This window comes from Ascaphus truei, chromosome 5, assembly GCF_040206685.1.
Source record: "Ascaphus truei isolate aAscTru1 chromosome 5, aAscTru1.hap1, whole genome shotgun sequence".
NCBI lineage: Eukaryota > Metazoa > Chordata > Amphibia > Anura > Ascaphidae > Ascaphus > Ascaphus truei.
Genome location: NC_134487.1, coordinates 101,733,869 through 101,754,253, shown reverse-complemented (window position 1 = coordinate 101,754,253; position 20,385 = coordinate 101,733,869). Strand labels below are relative to the sequence as shown.

The 20,385-nt window shown below is 41.3% G+C and overlaps 1 protein-coding gene across 4 annotated transcripts in view; it reads right to left on the bottom strand.

Annotated features, from left to right (window-relative positions):
- TBC1D30 (TBC1 domain family member 30) overlaps positions 1-20,385 on the bottom strand; it is a 78,802-nt gene that overhangs the window by 34,160 nt on the left and 24,257 nt on the right. For all 4 annotated transcript variants that reach the window (XM_075600350.1, XM_075600348.1, XM_075600352.1 and 1 more), the window contains one exon: positions 2,811-2,975. In XM_075600350.1, the coding sequence (XP_075456465.1) occupies positions 2,811-2,975 (165 nt within the window). The remainder of the gene's footprint in view (positions 1-2,810; positions 2,976-20,385) is intronic.

The window sequence follows — 20,385 nt, the reverse complement described above, 5'->3', positions numbered from 1 at the left end:
TAAACACAGTGTGTCGGTATGTTGCGGTTTCCCTCTTGCTGATGGGAACTGCAGCAATGCTACAATCTATTTATATAGCTGTTCTGGACTCTGGGTCTCTAGTGTCTGCACGGATCTGCTATACAAAGATCCTGCTCACACATTTGTTATGGTACTCCACGTTACTTTTTTATTAACCACTGCAGGTTAATTTGTACCCATACAGCAGGCTACTGTCACTTTGGTGATTTGTTGCCAACCAATATCACCTCGGTTCACCTACCCCTGTTGTTCTAGGCCACATGATCACACAGATCAATCAATCAATATATATACTGTATATATTGTTAGACAATGTAGAAGAAAAATATATGTTATAGCATCACCCACCATGAATATTTAAGTTATACAGTATATTGTGAACCATTGGTGTACCCAGACCAGCATTTGGCATTTTATCCATGGTTTGACATCTACCCCCCCCCCCTCTCCCCCTTTGTACCCAATTTTTCCTTGATAGTTGGTTGTATATAGTCATACACCAAGGCACAGTGTTTTATACTATAACACTGTATCCAGGATTTATTCTTTATCCGAGGTTATTACACCCCTATTGGGTCTTTAATGCGCCATTGCATTGTTCATTTTAAAGCCCTTTATTTTAATCGGTTGTCTCTAATGAATTATACAGTATATTTTAATTTCCACACTTATCATCCAAGTTCAGTGAGAGAGTGCTTCACAATTGGGGTACTTTCTCCTCCACAGTTGTTATAGCCTTTCTGCCCCAAATAGCACTCTCACGTTAACATTACCACATCAAATTAAGCTGTAGCGGGGGTTTCTCTCTAGTTTGTCTCAAGATGCATTGAACACATTGATTTGGACCTTCAAAAAGAGTGAACACACCTGTAAGGATTACAATCCCCATCACTAAAAACTAATAGCTATTTACCGGTGACCCTATATTAACACTGTATAGTGAATGATCACCTATGAGAAATATGGCTTGAGACAGGTCTGAGGTAAGGATCGAAATATCGACCTCTTCTTAAAACACCGCTTTCATAAGACCACAGATGCTTTCCTCCTTCATTTTAAATAGGACAAGATTTCTAGCTTTGTAATAGTCTTTTCTTATGTATTATATATTCCAGGAGTGGTCAACGCCAGTCTCCCCCCAACAGGTCAGGTTTTCAGGATATCCCTGCTTCAGCACAGGTGGCTTAATCAGGCCCTGCTTCTGCACAGGTGGCCTTCGACTGAGCCACCTGTGCTGAAGCCGAGATATCCTGAATACCTGACCTTGAGGACTGGAGTTGAGCACCACTGGTATATTCTGTAATATACCATTAACTTTCTAGCAATGAGGCTTTTGGACATAATTATGCAAAACAAATATTAAGAAGCAGATATTAAAGAATGTGACAATTACGGGAGGCCTGTGTGTGACAATTACTTTATGGCCTTATTACTACATCGTCCTACATGGGACTGCCCTTTCAATGTCCTAACTGCAAATAACCTTATCCTTATTCATACATATGGATTTTACTGCCCCTGGAGACGATGATGGCAGATACAATAGACACATTTGAGAAGAGATTGTATGTGCTGTAGCCGTAGAAAAGTTATTAAAAGAAATGCCAAGCAAATTTAAAAAATAAGATTATTCTCATATTGGGCCCAATTTTTCATCCAGTAGGAATTGGATTTCCAGTTTTTAAATACACTGTAATAAACATTGCAATAGTATTTTATTTTTTTTTGGTCAATAAAATTAGAAGTATCTCACCCTGTACAACAGCAAAACAAAAGATTAAACTTAATTGAATATGTTGTCGCGCTTCTTAATAAATTATAATAATGGTTATGAATAAGGTTTACTTTTTACGCTCAATTACTATCGCTCACAATACACATACAATTGTATTTCTACTTATCATTTATACCAAAGATTTCCTATGGAACGAAAACAGTCACTCTGGAGAACAACATTTAGTTTTTCTAGGTGATTGCCTACACTAACGGCATTGCTATTAATTTTCTGTTTAATTACATTTTGAAATATTCTTGAATATAAGGCCATTACTTATGACAGATGTATTCCCTCAGATCTAGCCACCAGGACTAAGAGGACAATCAGAAAAAAAAATCACTATCATCAATAGCAGAGACATCACCAAGACGAGTTGACTGAACACTGTTACAAAACATCCTGATGCAATAATCATGCTTTCAGTTAATATGTTTACTGTACCTTAACATAATGTACTGCCGTGCAGCTGCATGTCAACAAAACAAAGACAGGGATGTTAGCTTAGTCGATATAGATTCTAATTAGCCTTAACCTATGATATTTCGGCTACTCCTTGCAGCTACTCCACCGTGCCAATTTCACAGTAATTATAAAAGCTAGTGTGTGATTCCTAAAATGTTTGGTATATTGTCATCTTAAACTTGAGTAAGTTGGTCGATTAAAGCAGTGGTCCAAAAATCCAGTGATGGAATCCAGCTCATTATAAGCAAACTATCTTCGTGTTCCCCTCCTATACATGAACACCAATTATTTGTGACAATATTTTCATTTATTTGTTTAACCAACGCAGAATGTTGGAAAAAAAAAAAAACCAGTATAAAAATGAAAAATATGTTCCCCGCAGAAGGTGGTTTCTAAAATACGATTGTGAGTATTAGATCTGATATGTCTGAGGAAACTTAGCCTAAGATTGTCAAGTTTTTCAAGAACATTGTACTGCACGTTAAGAATGTAAATCTGTCATTATGTGATTATGGACACTTTGTCTTGCACTTTGCAAGTTCTTACTTACGACGTTTTTGTGAGACGGCCTGCAAACACGCTGTAACAATATCACAATTCTTCTGCAGCTTGTGCAAGAGCCTGTCCTTCTGCCTCAGCTGACGCAGGAGCTTGGCAGACTGAACCCCGATCCGATGGTTAAGCTCTTCCCTTATGGCTTTCAGTTCATTGGTATCTGTAATTGCAAAATTAATGGTTTTAAAGAAATGCAAAAATATACAATACGGCATAGCAATGAGCAGTTTGTTTGACCTCTTCGTTAGCCAAACTGGTGTTTTTGGGGAGACAACATTAAACAGTACTGGTCAATAGCACAAAAAAAATAAAAGGAACATACACTTTAAAGTATGTGGGATAATCCTGATAGGAAGTCTATTAAAATATACCGTAAGATTTATAAGAAGGGAATTGCCATTAGCACCTACTCCCCTATCAAATTAGTAAGGCCCACTATGTTTAAATACACAGCAGCTAAGGCACCTCAGAGGGTTATATGTAATGTATGCATGTCTTTATTTATATAGCATCTTTAATGTACAGTACATAAAGCTTCACAGCGGTAATACACGTGATAATTATATAAACAACAAGTAATACAAATCTATATTTATATCTGTAAAAGGGAAATGTTTGTCTGCGGCGTTGTTTGTGGTGTTGTGCGTTTTCTGATTGGTTGGCAGGTGGGGTGACGTCACTGAGCAACCGCTGTCACCAGCCACCCACCGCACACCCAGGCAACGCAGTAAACGGCAACCACCGCGAGCCCTCACATCGCCTCCTCACAGCCAGGCACCGGCTGCCTCACACCCCTGCGCACCAAAATCAGTGATCGCAGCTCACTCGCCGGCATCACCCCTTTCCCCCATACCCGCAGCTCACCTCCCCGTCGGCTCCCCCTTCCCATCAACCCCCTCAGCCGCAGCTCACCTCCCCGCCGGCTCCCCCACCCGCCCACCCATCACCCCCAGCTCTCAGGCATTTTATATCATATTTTTCACAATTTTATAGAAACTTTACACCAAATACTCAACCTACTGTTAACCTATTTATAAGTAATAATACCTATTAGTGATGTACATCCCGGGCAACGCCGGGTATATAAGCTAGTTACATATAAATGGAAAGAAGTGCTTCAGACATAAAAAAATAACATTTAGGAAAAGGAGTCCCTGCCCCGAAGAGCTTACAATCTAATTGATAAGTAGGAAGGACATACAGAGACAGTAGGACGGTGTTCTGATAAGTGCATCCACAAGGGGCCAAGGTCGATGTATAAGGTGTATAGCATAAGTCACGGAGCTGTTCATATGCTTAGTTAAGCAGGTGTGTTTTAAGGTGGGTCTTAAAGGTGGATAGCGACGGTGCTAGTCGGATATTGAGGGGAAGGGCATTCCAGAGGTATGGGGCAACGAGTGAGAAAGGTTTGAGACGGGAGAGGGCTTAAGACACAAAAGGGGTAGAGAGAAAAGACATCCTTGAGCAGAACGCAAGAGTTGGGATGGTGTATAGTGAGAAATTAGGGCTGAGATGTAAGGAGGGGCAGAAGAGTGTGTAAATTAATTAAATCTAATAAACACAATTTTGTATCTGGCCTGAATTTTTACAATGCGGTTATTACATTACCTATTTTTGGGGTCAAGGGGGGATTTGGGTCCCTGATTGATTACTGTTGCAGGGATACGCATAGACACTTTATATGAGAAATATTAATCCTGATTGCTCAGGGCAAGTGATATGTTTTTTTCATATGTACATAGACTAGATATAAGTAGCATGCTTCAAAGTGAACTGCAGTTGGGGGACACAAGATCTTTTGAATAATTATTAATCCTAAAAGTCAATAGTGCCACATGTACCGACAAGACCACGAGTATTCTAAAGCTTGCCTTAAACTAGCCCGGTTACATTCTGGGTATGTGCTGGGTGTAACCTGGCTAGTTTAAGGCAAGTTTAAGGCATTTCTGCATTGACTAATGACCCATGAGATTAACACAGCAGGGGTCCCTGGCAGTCCCATTCAGTTTGAATGGGACTGTCAGGGACACCCGCTGTTAATCTGATGGTCCATTAATCAATGCAGAAATGCTGGGTCTAGTTTAAGGCATGTATCCAGCATGTACCTGGGTGTACCTGGGTCTTTTGGGCGATAGCCACTGGTTTGTGTTAGAATAACCGTGGGCACTACAGTATGTCCTCTGCCACATTCAAGTGCTAAATAAGTAGCACCATATTTAATTAATCTACATGTACTGGCCCCCACTTATGCTCATCCAGAACATTTTCTAAATCAGTCATCTGAAATTGGACAATATAAATGACTATGTATCATCTGTAACTAAAGGACATGCTTTCAGATATTGTGGTTAATAAAAAAAATATCAATGGTGCGATCATGACTTCTATATACCAATTAGTGCCTGGATCTTTCTATTGAGTGACAATCACACGGGTGTTTTGTCTCTCTGAATATTTACTCACCATAAGTATAAAAGAGGGAGAGGGAGTAGATGGTACGATACCTTTTATAGGACCAACAAGTAGTTGAAATGTTACAAGCCCTCAAACCTCTCAGGGTCCTTCACAAGTATAAGTACAATAGTGAAGATCTCCTCCAAAGGGGAAGGTAATGGCAGTGCACTGCGTGCCAAATAGTGCCTCGTGCGTTTCGGAAGTAGGAAGTAAAATCGGATGCTGGATCACGATTTCGAATGAAAAATGTAATGAACTATAGCAACATCAGTAAAAGCAAATCATCTCAGAGGAACTGACGCGTTTCGTGCATCCTCTGCACTTTGTCAAAAACCTAGGCCTAGCAATTGAAAGGAATGTGCAAGTTATAAAAAAAAAAAAAAACACCCAGCTGATTACATCTGTTAAAAACAAACAATGAACAGGTAATTCAAGTTAGGAGACAATTGTATAAGTGAGTGTATGAGACAATGACTGCAAATAAATACATTACTTATTGTAATTATTTATTGAAACAGCAAATAATAATACCACATTCACGTCTGCAAACCTGCCTTTCCCCATTACATATCTTAGCATACACTGCAGCCAGGAACTTGGGGTAATAACATGCAAATGAGGACTCTCAGTGTATCACTTTTTGCTTCTTGTCCAGTTTCCCATCCCTTAAGGTTGGAGGAAATGAGATTTCACCAGCAACAAAGGAAAGGGTTCTTTACAGTAAGGGCAGTTAAAATGTGGCATTCATTACCCGTGGAGACTGTGATGGCAGATACAATAGATTTGTTCAAAAAAAGGTTGGACTTTTTAGATGGGAAAGGTATACAGGGATATACCAAATAAGTATACATGGGAAGGATGTTGATCCAGGGATTAATCCGATTGCCAATTCTTGGAGTCAGGAAGGAACTAATTTTTCCCCTTAATGGGGTTTTTTGTTTGCCTACCTCTCAATAAGTATAGATATAGGATAAAGTATCTGTTGTCTAAATTTAGCATAGGTTGAACTTGATGGACGGAAGTCTTTTTTCAACCTCATCTACTATGTAACTATGTAATTAACAGGGATCCCTACTGTGAAACCAATTTTCTTGCTGATGCCCACTCTGAGGATTGAAAGACAATTCCCTCCCTGGTTGTCATCCTGGCCTCCACTTCCCATGAAAGTGCTGTAATGCCTATTATTTCAAAGAGAAATGTGACAGAACACATCACAATATTCTCCCTGTCTCCCCCATCCCCCCCCCCCCCCCCCCCACTCACATGTATCCAACACATTGACAGCCCAAACCTGAGCCTAACAATTTGAAAGGCTGGCCAATTACAGGCTGTACATTTTCCAAAATATCTCAAAACCCTACCAACAAAAACTATTTTAGTTTTAAGGATAGTCACTGCATCAGGCACACTCTTATTTTCTCATACACATCCCCCCTGCTCGTCTTATACTTGCAGCACAATCCCCCAATGTGAGGGCAATACCTTCAACAGGTCTTGCATTTCTGATTCATTCATTTATATTCTGCCATGTTGTTGTATCTCAGGCAGCAGACAGTTTCAGATTGACTTTCTCCCACATAAAAAGGCTCAGGAGTTTAAAAGGAACCTCAAGGAATGTGATGGGATGTCTTTTGGAAAGCGAGCGGGTAACTGCAACAACTAGCAGATATGCATTAGCTTCTTTTGTGGACTACAAAATAATTTTAGTCCACTGAAAGGCATCCCCACCTGCAACAAATCTACTCTTCCCCTGAACTAATACAGCTACGAAAACGGTAAACTACAACCTTATCTACTCTGTAATCTTAAAATGTTTCATTTAGGGATATTTGCCCTATGGCTAAATGGTAACTTTGATACAAGCCCTCCTATGCTCTCTAAGGCTGCGCTTATTGTGCCGGCGACGCGACATCACTCCAAAACAAAACAATTTACTTCGACGCGAGTGCTTATCATAAGCGCGACGGAGCGACCAAAAATTTGACAGCCGTGTAAATTTGATTTTTCAGAGACAGTCGCCACATGTGACTGTCTCTGAACCAATCAATGACCACGTCGCTGAAAGTTAAATTATAACTTTTGTGGGTGGCGATGGCATTGGTCGTGTCACCAGCACTATAAGCGCGGCCTTAGTTCTCCCTTCTTACAACTTAGATTGTAAGCTCTTCGGGGCAGAGGATCCTTTTCCTAATTGTTACTTTTATGTCTGCCGCGCTTATTCCCATTATGTCTCATTATTGTGTTACTGCTGTAAAGCGCTATTGAATGTACATGGGTGGTGCTATACAAATAGTTCAAATTGTACATCTTTAGACATCTATACAAAATGTACTTTTGTAGATTAAAAAGTTTATACAGTCTGGAATCAACATAAAAAAAAACATTCTGGTGCTATAAATCCCAAGCAAAATATATCTGTGTTAAAGAATAACCGGTAACAAAAAGCACTGTAGCAGGGCTGGACCAACTTCTAAGGATTACAGATGACAAACAACTGAACACATTGGCGGCAAAACGCTTGCCAATACTGTAAATCCATGAAGGACCTGGATGCACCAAACCCTCTCTAGCTGTGCCACACGTCTTCCTCATAATGCAAATACAATTTCCCTAAGTACATAGGAAACTGATCAGATATATAAATCAAGGCTTTCCAGTAGCATATGGTGACCTTCTGCAAGTCTACCGATGTCATGGTTACAGGAGGACGATTCTCAGAAAAATATTTTTACCGTGGCAGTATATTTATAAATAGGAAAAAAACAATATTCTGTAATTCTGTATCTGACCTAACATGATACCAGGTAAGTAAAAACCATGTTTGCGTTGTTTAAAATATCCTTCATGGAGTAAACACATTTTGCCTATATTGGTATCAATGAATGCAATCTGTTTCTCTGCATAGGAGTGGGAGTATTGAGAAGAAAGAGAAGCAGCTTTACAAGAATGTGATGAGAATTATCACACACCTCTGTATCTTCCTTCAAGAGTACACTTGTTGCCCTAGAAAAACAAAGCAACATTAAAGCAAAGATTGCGCACAAGACTTTGCTCATGGTGAGTGAGAATGCCAGCTAACCACCAGTTATATTTAACAGGGGAGGAGGAGGGTCCGTTGTGAGTGTATACTCAAGGGGGTATTATCTTGTGCTCTCGCCTCTCCCTCCACTCACTCACTCTGTCTTCTATTGTAACCATCATATAGATTTCCAAACGCTGGCCAGCTTGCCATCCTGGATTGGGTAAAAATAAATGCATACAACAAAAGACAGAGGTGCCCAATGCTACATCCAATTGACAAAACATAGATGGTAATAAGTATAAACTTGAATACTTCAATAATATTTTCTTGGTTAGTTAGATCCTTTGGCCAAAGCATCATAAGCCTGCATACCAACGTCAGGGTATAACCAAATTTGCAGGTCCTAACACTACACTGTGAACCTTCCCTTTTACCTCTGTATGAGGGGAAAGAACCATAGTAGATTCTGTTCTTGCAGCAAAATGAAAAGACCTCCCAAGTGAAAAAGGTGAGGAGGGATGAGCTCTGGGGGGAGGTGCCACCTACCGCCATTACAACTGTTGCCAGTCCATTGGGCTCCCCTGTGTTTTGTTGTATACATTTGCCATGCTCAGTAGCACTCTTTTTGACATAAATATATATTCATGATGTGGTGGGTGTTGGAGTTTGAGCTAACTGGGAATGTGTGTGTTAAAAATAAATGCAGCCTGTAGGATTAGGATTGCTGTACTTGGGGAGTTTAGCAAATAGCATGTGAATGGATAACCAAGTAAAAACTACTAAATTACAAACTAACTTGTCGGCCAAAGACATTTGCAGATTTTAGTTCTGCCTAAATCGGCTTGGTCTTCTGCCTTATTTGTAAAAAAAAAAAAAAAAAAAAAAATCAAATTTTTTTTTAAAAAAATTAAAAAAAAGCTAACGAACAATCTTCAGAGAGAATATAAACCTTGTTCGGTATGCAGAGGTCCCTTCCCTGTGCTTGATTAGATTATAATCTTATTTGAATGGAAATTTTCTGTTCCCCGGTGCTGGCAAGAGCCGATTGCGCAGGTGCCGGATCGGCTCTTTGCCGGCTGGGCATGCGCAATCTGCTCAGTTCATTCGGGCATGTGCCAACGGCAAGAGCAGAATCAGCTCTTGCCTGTCGCGCATGTGCAATAGGCACGAGCCATTTGCGCATGCCCAGCTGGCAAACAAAAAAAAGGGGACATTTTAGCACTTTTCTAAAAAAAAAAAAAAAAAAAAAAAAAGTCGTTGGCACACCAGGACAATGCCAAAAACCGAGACAATCCCAAGAAAAACTGACGTCTGGTTACCCTCGTCAATGTCATTGCCACTGTCAACTTTCTACAGCTCCATTCCTTTTCAACATTAAGGTGGCCAGAACACACTGCCATTAAACTCTTAGTTTTATCTTCCAAGCCTTTCTATTCACCAAATACATTAAAAAGTATTGAAACGGAGTGAAAAATACAATGGAATTATTTCACTGCATTCCAAATGTTAAAGGCTAATCTGACCAACTGCTAATGATGGCTATTGTGAGCTCATTAGGGAAACATCCGTTACAAAACATCTGGGGGGAAAATACAAGGTGTTGTGAATTTGATGAGGAATATAGAGTATTATCAGCATGCACAGAGACCTGAATGGGGGCAGTGACTGGGGAAGGCCCTGGGAAGATTCACCCTTCATTCAGTTATAGTTTACCTGAAAACTCACTTCTTCAAGGAACTCTATGCAACATCCGCCTTAATCCTTACATTGTACTAATGTCGACATACCAGGTACATGATCCATTTCTAGGGGGTGATTAAGCTTATTTAAAATGGAAGAGGAGCCCCCTCCATTTTCATTTCCAGCAACTGGGGCCTGGTCTCAGCATGTGATCACATGACAGGCGTTCCAGAGGCCCCCAGCACTGTAAAGGATACATTTCTTGATCTGTACCAGAAGATTCCTGGGTTGCGAGTAGCTCAGTGAGTCTAGGCACTGACTTAAAACATTACACAGACTGTCAGCTCCTTGTGACCTTCGGGAAGTCACTACCTCCCTGTGCCTCAGGCAGCAAAAACAACATTGTATGCACTACGGGGCAGGGACTCATTGTACCTGCAAAATGTCACTTAAAGGTCAGTGCACGGTGTATACTGTCTATGAGAAGAAAAATATATAAATATTTTATGAGTCATCAAAAATGATACTGAAAGCAAAAGGTCATTTCCTTTAATGCATGTAGTGGAATAATTGATACACAAACAGCTTTTTAGGGAACATCCCATTAGAATACGTGCATCATGTGTCTTTTCTGTCACAAGTTGGGGCACATGGAGAAAATTGAAGCATAGTAGCACCACGACACATTGACGCAAGATGAAAATGCAGCCATTTTGTTCCAAAACTGCCATACAGAGATTCCTATGCATTTATTCATTTTTGCATCCTATTCTAAAAGACTTCCACTAACCAAAAAAAAGCTTGTTTTAGTGAACAAATGTTAAGCAAATTGGAATTCATTTTTAGCTCTAGACCAGAGGAGCACAATCTTTTTTTCCCTGCGCTACCCTGTCGCCCTGTCGCCTGTGTACCCCCCCACCTTAACTCGGCTCCGGCGTTCTGGACACATCGTGATGTCACATGACCCTGCGGCGTCATTTGCCTTCGGGAAGTGCGTGGGGCCACTGACTACCCAGCGCCCCCCGCAAATACTCACGTCCCCCAGTTTGTGTACCCCTGCTCTAGATCAATGGTGCGCGAACAAGGGGAGATTTTTCCTAGGGCGACGCGGGAAGTTGCAGGGGCCCCGTGCTCTTCCCCAAGACATTTAAATTAAATGCCGAGGGGATCGTGTGGGGCCTCTGCAACACTAAAAACTTACCGTAATTCAGACACTGATGCGTCGCCATGGCAATGCGGCATCAAATGACACTGCAGGGTCATGTGACGCAAAGTCACCCGCGTCAAATGACGTGAATAACATGATGTGACGTCACATGACCCTGCAGCGTCATTTGACGCAGCTGCAAGGGAGGAGAGGGAGGGGGCGCGAACACCAGGGCAGGCCACCAGACGGGGGGGGGGGGGTGCAGCAGCAAATGTTTGCGCTCCCCTACTCAAGATGACCGAGAATAAGAAAACTGGTAATATAATTTTGACATGTTTAATGGGGCAGTGCTTTATACAAATGCCCTATATTTATAGAATGGGGCAGTGCTTTATACAAATGCCCTATATTTATAGAACTAGAACCAGTAGGTCAAACATTTCCACATGTTTTAACAGATACGGAGCAAGCACGGATTTGGGGTCAGTCTCACAGTTTTAAAAACTCCTTCCATGTTTGAAAAAGGAAAAGTGAGAGGCAGGGGTCTCCAGAGCAGAATGTCACTCATTTCCTCTCCACGTGACCTCTGCTTCCAGAGATAATGACTGCACCTTTGGAGAGTTTAAATCTCCCACGTGCTGAGGGCAAATAGGAACCAGTGACCCCCCTTCTGCTTCCCTTGAAAGTGAAGGAAGGTAGGTGGTGACTCAAGGCATGTGTACAGCCCCCTTGTAGGTGGGTACAGTTCATGAGCCCGCCCATTCCAGAGTTTTCTAGGGGAGTAGCCAAAAGTTAGAAGCCTTTCCCTCAGCTCTTCAGAGAGTGAGGAGGGAGAGAGTTGGTCTCTGCTCCTCAGAGTGAGGAGAGAGAGGGTCCTTGTCCTCAGCTCCTCAGGGAGAGAGGACTGAGCTGTCAGACTTACCCATGGCGGGGCAAGCATGCTCACTCTAGGCCGGCTGGCCTAGGGACCACACGGATCAGAGCAGTACTGACGGGTATGCACCTTCCAGAATTCCTAGGGCTAGTGGAGGAGAGGATGTGCTGTAAGGAAGAGCTGCTGCAGCATGCACCGCAATAAAATCCGTTCAAAGATACCTCTGCCTGTGGTGTCAGTTCCTGGGCAGGAGGGGTATGATCGTGCAGTGATGGTGGCTGACACCCGCACCCCGTGGCTTCCATCACAGCTGGAGGCGCTGACACCAACCCAGAAGAAACCAGAGACCTGTCCGAGCCAGTCCTTTTCCTGTCTCCTTACCATCTGTCAGACCACTCAGTACTCCTGCAAGCCTACAGGTAGAACACCACACACACCTGGTAATACGCCTATTCCCCAGCCTGGGTCCCTAAATTAGGTTGGGGGGGGGGGAATCGTGTTATTTTTTTAATTTTATTTTTTTTAAGTGTAACAACATGATACTGCTCCTTTCAGCATCAGCAGTCCTATACACTTCAGTGGAGATCTCAATGGTAGAAGTCAGAACATTTACATTAAAATACTACTGTATTTGTTTTGGTCCAGAACCCATACATCTCACCGATATTTGTCCTTGGGAGGTCGAAATCTCAGGCTATAAAGAACCATGAACTAAAATAAATGTATGCTTCAGACCTTCCCAGATCCCTCTCTCTGTTTAGAGACAACAAAACAAAATTGTATATATAGACTTCATGTAAAAATACACAATTTATTGTAAGAAAAGTTTACTAAAAGGAAAAAAACTAATCTACTGTAGGTGCAATCAAGGACACACGTCATGACACGAGTCAGATGTACTACAGAGAACTTGTTTGCCTTATAATTTTCTTAGTATGAGGAAGTGTTTATAGTGGTAGTCTCTACTCTAATCCTTTACATTTAAGGTTTACTGCGTTTATCAAGTAATAGCATAATAAAAGTTCTTGTTTTCACTAAACCCCCAACAATGATGGAAGTATTTTGACCCCCATTGTAATTCCACGAGGTCATGCGATGTCACATTGCTATGGCAACGTGACGTCATGACGCCGGTGCCGAGGTAAGCAAAGGGGGGGGGAGGGCGGAGAGAGGGGAACTGCCTGCAGGGGGGGGGGAAGTTTGCGCTCCCCTGCCTTAGGGGGAATGCAAACATGCCACAGAGAGCTGCGTAGATAGGACACTAGGATGTCAGGGGATCAGCCCTACAAGCGGATCTCCATGTACAAAGTTTACAGCCCTGAGAAAGTAGCAGCAACCAGTCTGGAAAGGAGTGTAAGAATAACCTCTGCAGAACAGGACAGTATTTAAGGGGTCAGAAATAGCAGGATCACATGGATAATGCTAAGCAAGCGAAACAAGGGGGGGGGGGTCCTAGTCCAGTACATGTATTTCTATCAGTAACAAGTGTATACACCTCTCAGGAGTGATAACAGAAGGCACCCAGCAAAGAGCTATGTATAGAGTGATAACTGTATGGATGAAACAAGGTACAACCATGTCAATCTTATTGTAATTGTGAATGCAGTGTTCTCAAGCCTGGAGACATGAATAAAGATTGAAGTTATACAACAAAGCTCTTGGCACCCATCATTTTTCAATCACCCAGCCAACCACAGTCGGCACCCTGACACAAGGTAAATCTATGCCGACGTTCAATTGACAACTACACCGATGTAACCTCACTAGGGAGCCAGGGAGGGTTACATGAATAAAAAAATAAATATTATCAGCGCAGACTGCTGCTTCCCCAATTGTATAAAATCATCAGTGTACATTTGGTACAGTTCCTCAAGTAACTTTTTCCTCAAGTGCACCAACCATTACTACACTTTCCATAGTGGACCGCGCAGTCTCACACATTGGGCTTGGGTGTGGGACTCTTGGGACACGGTGGTGGGGTACAGCCGTGTGAGGTGGGTGGGTAGTTGTACCTCTTAGTTATTTTAGAGCGGTTAAGATATATATGTTGCAAGTAAAGATTATTGCTATTTTACCCTGTGTGTTAGTATTGTTAATTGGTCCTGCGAGGGGCTCCTCCCACTACGCTGGGATCCCTCTCAGGTGGAGGCGCTGCACCAATATCGTCATTATTGCACCTCAGGCTCTCCGTGGCGGAGGCCCAGGCTCTCTGTGAGCCAACAGGTAAAGGCAGCACCAGTTGCCATCTTGTTTAGGGGAAAACAGGGATACACATGCTTAAAAGAATGAGAGTGCACATTTAAGATTTCATATTGACCTATAAAGATTTTCTGGTACATGCCGCCTGCACTATCGCATTCCCTCTATATCATCCCTAAGCATTGCTGACAACTTGATTACAAGTTTGAAAGTTGCCACAGATTTGGATTTGCGCATTGGATCTGTGAAAATACGAGTATTACTCACCACTGATCTACAAAGTTCCCCATTTTTTTTGAGAACGTATTACACTATTGTATGTTTCTGCATTTCTATCTTGTGTTGATACTGCGCTCCCCTACGTCAAAAGAAAAAAACTGGTAACTTGGACACTCAAGAAACAGTCCCTCAAAGGGTTTGAGCAGCGATATAGACATTTTCTCTCTCTCACTTCTCCCCTTCCCCACCTCCATCTACCCCTCGTCTCTGCAGAGACCTGCGCTCTATTAACTTACCAGCTTTTGAGTCCATGTTACGCTCCTCCCTCTTCTCTCTCAGCTCCAGACCCCAACAACCTGGTCAGGAACTACAACTCTGGCCTATCCTTCTCTCTTGATCTACATGCCCTGCTTTCTCTCTGCCGCCCTCACTGTTTGAACCTCAGACGCTGGCTATATTCCCACACGCACATGCTGCGTTCCTGCACTTGTTCCTCTGAACGCCCCTGGAGGAAATCTCAAACCCTTGCAGACTTCCTTCACTACAAATTTATGCTGTCCTGTGTCAATTCTGCCCTCTCTCAGGCTAAACAAACCTACTTTTCTTCACTAATCTACATGCACAAGTCTAATCCACGACGACTTGTCTCTGTCTTTGGCTCCCTACTCAGACCACCCTCTGCTGCCTGTTCTTCGTCCTCCATCTCACCTCAGGACTTTGCCGACTACTTCAAGGAAAAGGTGGAATCCATACATCATAATATATTATTTGTTATTTATATGATTACTGCTGTGAAGCGCTATGTACATTAATGGCCCTATATAAAAAGACATACAATAGTTTTTCTTCAGTTGAATTCACAATCTATCCATTACTGGTATTTAAAAAAAAAAAAAAAAAAATGCTGTGACGTTTGAAACGCGTTGGATGGGTCTTTTGTCACATTAAAGTGCCCTTTTATTCTATTTTTGATTCTGGAGAATATGGAATTACCCAGTATACCGAGGCTGCTAACAGGTAGTGCACACACTTTATGGCAACTTGATTGAAGAGAGACCCAGCAATGATTAATGAAACAATAAGCCTCCGGCATTGAAAACAGGGAGTTGGGTAATAGTAAGCCGGATAGAGGTACAGGGGGACACCTCCCTAAGGGGCGCCCCCAAGTAAATCACAGCCCGGCACTAACCGCCTCAATAATCTCCCTGAAATACCGCGTGGAGGTTAGGAGTACTCACGAAAAAGCCGTCCCTGTTGGTGCAGGGAATTCTGCAGCGGCTTCCTCCTCTGGTGTAGCTGGCGTCAGCGTGCTCCTCCGGAAATGATGACACAGGAAGAAGGGGGTAGGATGGTCCGTGGTTCACAGCAACTTCAGCAGCCAACGCATGGATGTCTAAAAAAACTTTATTGATCGCTAGCAGCAAACATCAGGCAACCACTCTAACATGTTTCGTCCAGGCTATGGACTTTTTCAAAGAGTGCTGATAGTGTATGGCAGCCAAATAGATATAGGGAGTGGTGAGTGTATGCCACCAATAGAAACAGGGAACATATTTAAACCTCACCTGTGGTAGATTAATCATTAAAGTGGATAACTATCCCCCAACAATCCCCATAGCAATGGCTGCACAACAAGGTATTTACAACATACACAAGAAAAATCTTAAAAACAAAACAGAACATATAATGGATAAATTTAAAAACACAACTACTGATGTTTTAAGTTACCAGCATCATTATTATTACTGTATATAAAGCTATATCAATTAATGGAAGTATACAGATGTATAACAAAGGATTTCATATATCTAGTACTTATAAAATCTTTTCAGTACTTATAAAGCATTTTCAGTATCAAGATTCACTTTAAAGGGATATAAACATTTTATCAATTTATTCACATAATTCATATCCATGAATACAGTGGCAACCGCATGACAGACAGTAACTTAATATGTCACCTCCCAGATCACAATGTAATTGGGTGAACACTGTGAACCCACCCCAAAACTTAGCCATTACCCCATCAGGAAGTGTTTCAGTTCCCACTCCTGATTGATGCCGGCCGGATGGAGTGTGTTCAGAGTGTACACCCAATACATTTCCTGTTTATTTAATACCCCCTCTCTATGGCCTCCTCTAGCGTTACAAGGGATATGTTCAATTGCCATATAGGAAAAGTTGGCTATTCCCCCTTTAGGGCATCTGGAGAAGTGTCTGGGAACTGGATGAGATACATCATTTTTTTTAATAAGCCTGACATGCTCGGCAATGCGGGTCTTGACTGGCCGAATGGTTCGTCCCACATACAATTTTTTGCAACCACATCTCAAAAGATAAATGGTGTAGGATGTATTACAATTCAAAAATTCTTTAATAAAATATTTTTTTCCATTGATGTCAGTTTGGACAAATTTTGTACTATGAACATATTTACACATGGAACAATTTCCACATGCATAAAAACCTTTAGGAATACTACCAATTCTTTTAAGATCAGTTTTAGTTTGAAAGTGACTTGGCGAGAGGTGTGATGCTAGTGTCTTAGCCCTACGGAATGAAAATTTTGGTCCCTTCAAGGTAAACTCAGCAATATCCTTATCAAGGCACAGGGTGTGCCAATGTTTATGCACAATGTCGCATATAAGCTTGGATTGGCGACTATAAGTCGTGATGAATAATGGACTCATATCACTATACTTGCTCTTAGATTGTATGTACCCCTTATGATGTTTGTCTTTTTTCTTTTTATCGAGGATTCCAGGGCGATCCAAAGTCATAGCGTACTCGTATGCTGTCTGGATATCTGTATATTTGTAACCCCTGGCTTGGAATCTCTCAAATAGTGCTTGTGACTGCAAAGAGAAATTCTCGTCATCAGAACATATCCGTCTCAACCTTACAAATTGGGCCCTCGGAATACTTTTGATTAAAGATTGTGGATGACAACTTTTGGCTGACAGTAGTGTGTTTCGGGAGTTTGGCTTGCGAAATATGTCAGTTTGGATTAGCATGTCATGGTCTATGTAAAGGAGCAGGTCCAGATAATTGATGCAATTTATATTTTGTTCATAAGTGAATTTGATATTAACATTATTGATATTAAGTGTGTTTATAAATGCTACAAGTGATGATTCATCGCCGTCCCATATAATAATGAGATCGTCGATGAATCTTTTATAGTAAATAATTTGTGAACGATAAGAATTATTACTGTGATATATATATTGTGCTTCCCATAACCCCATGAATAAGTTTGCATATGATGGTGCAAAACTTGTGCCCATTGCAGTGCCTAATAATTGTAAATAAAAACGTGAATCAAATAAGAAATAATTGTGAGTTAATAAAAATTTAATAGATTCTAATAGAAAAGTGCAAAGTGAAGTGGACAGATGTGATAAATTTAAAAAGTGCGTGATAGCTAATAACCCGTGATCGTGATTAATGATGGAATACAGAGAGATCACGTCAAGGGTGACCCATCTGTATTCTTTTTTCCAGACCAGATCCTTTACATCTACCATGAGGTCCGTGGAATCCTTAATGAATGACGGTAATGCCAGTACCAATGGTTTGAGATAAGAGTCCACATACCGCGATAACCCATCTCCCAAAGATCCAATACCTGCCACTATAGGACGACCAGGAGGGTCGACCAGTGACTTATGGATCTTTGGGAGATGGTGGAATACCGGAATCACGGGATGTGGACTTCTCAAAAATTCAATCTCATGTTTGTCTAATGTACAAAGTATCTTTCCAAATTCAATAATTTCATCTAGTTGACTAATAAAGTCCTGTGTTGGATCCTTTTTAAGAAGTTTATACTGATCCGGATTCCCTAGCTGCCGTAATGCCTCCTGTTTGTATTGTAGGGTGGATAAAACCACAAGGGCTCCACCTTTATCAGCATTTCTAAACATGATGTCTTTGTTATGCTTCAAGGTGTCTAGTTCATGAATCTCCGTGTATGTCAGGTTATTGGCATGCATAGATGAGCAGGAGAAACCTTTAGATAAAATTTGAAGGTCTCTTTCTACCAACCTTTCAAATGCCGTAATGAAAGGCCCCCTATTGGCATTGGGGCAGAAGATAGACTTCTTTTTAAATCCTGAGGAGTGGGTGCCAAAGAAAGGTTGGGAGAAAGCATTGATTTCTTCGCCTTGCTGCTCAAGTAATGCGTCCAAGTCTGATAATACACAGGTTTCCTGAAAGGTATCAAGAGAAATATTAGTTAATGCATCATTAGTAACAATATTAGGTAGTTCATCATCAGTATTGGGTAATACAACATCATTATCAGAGTCAGACAAGTTATTAGTTTGAAAATGTCCTCTTGATATAAAAAACTTTTTTAAGGATAATTTGCGAGTAAACCTTTGGAGGTCAATCACAGTCTGGAACAAGTGGAAGTCCTGAACCGGGGCAAAACCCAGTCCCTTATTTAGTAGAGATAATTGTGCATGGGAGAGTTCCACTCCTGAGAGATTAATGACGTTATTATCACTCTCATCTATGTGTACTTCTTTCTTTTTGGTCTCCCGCGAGTTTCCACGTTTTCTCCGCGATCGTCTGGTTCGCGGCGTGATCGTGTTCCTGTGGATAAAAAAGAAGACGAAGAGGGAGCCTGTTCCTGATTTTTTGATCTGGCCCCATTAGATGTGATGGATGACCTGCTGTCGCTCCTAGATCTCCCATGGTTATCTCGTATACTCTCAGTAGAACCTTCAAAAGATACAGAGTGAGATCTCAATTCGCACTCTGAGTAGTCTGACTCCGCACCTGAGTTGTCAGCTGATCTTCCCTTTAAGATAGACTTATTAGGGTTGCTTTTAGACCATCCTTTGGATTGAGGTTTAAACCCCCTTGCTGTATTGGATCCCACATTCTCTCTTGTTTGAGGTTTCTGCCAACAATAAATTTGTCCTTTTATATAATCTACACGGTCTCGTTCGAACTTGCTGTGTTTTTTGTCACTTATTGTGTCCTCTATGGTCTCAATATTAGTCAGCAGGGTTTTGTCGTTTTTTATAAATTGATCCATTTTAATAAATGGCTTCAAGTTGTTCCTCAAAAGGTTTATTTCCAACATTAATTGCTCCTTTTCTTTTGACTTCTGCTGAATGATTAGTTCCATTAGCTTTAAAGAACATTGGTTTAGAGTATCAGTCCAGTCCTGCTCAAATTGCATATTGGTAAAGCCAAATGTTGGTGTCTTTTTTATTCGCAAACCTCGTGGTATTCTTTTACATCTAATATAGTTGTTCAATGAGGTGATGTCCCACCATAGGCGTATATTCAACACCAACAGTCTTTCTAGCTTTACAAAGTAATGTGTGAGGTCTGAAGGCTCCTCACATATAACCTCAGTACTTTCATTAAACAAGTGGGCAGCTTTTTTTGAACGTTTGGCATTATCCCCGCATGCATTGACATATGTATCCACATTTGTATCCTCTGATTCAACATCAATATCTTCCATGGCAAAAAAACAATATAATAGTATTGAATTAAAAATAAAAATTATTTATTAATATCTTGTTAAAAACTCTCATGCGTTGGCTGAAGCCTAAGTGCAAAAAACAGTAATCCTTAAATTCTTGAGTAAATAATGTCCTTTATATTTTGGAATTTTCCAGGATAGTCCAAATAAGCATATACAATTTACTTATTCACTTATTCACTTGCCCGTGAGCCATCAGGTAGAAATAGATTGCTAGAGAATATGGAATTACCCAGTATACCGAGGCTGCTAACAGGTAGTGCACACACTTTATGGCAACTTGATTGAAGAGAGACCCAGCAATGATTAATGAAACAATAAGCCTCCGGCATTGAAAACAGGGAGTTGGGTAATAGTAAGCCGGATAGAGGTACAGGGGGACACCTCCCTAAGGGGCGCCCCCAAGTAAATCACAGCCCGGCACTAACCGCCTCAATAATCTCCCTGAAATACCGCGTGGAGGTTAGGA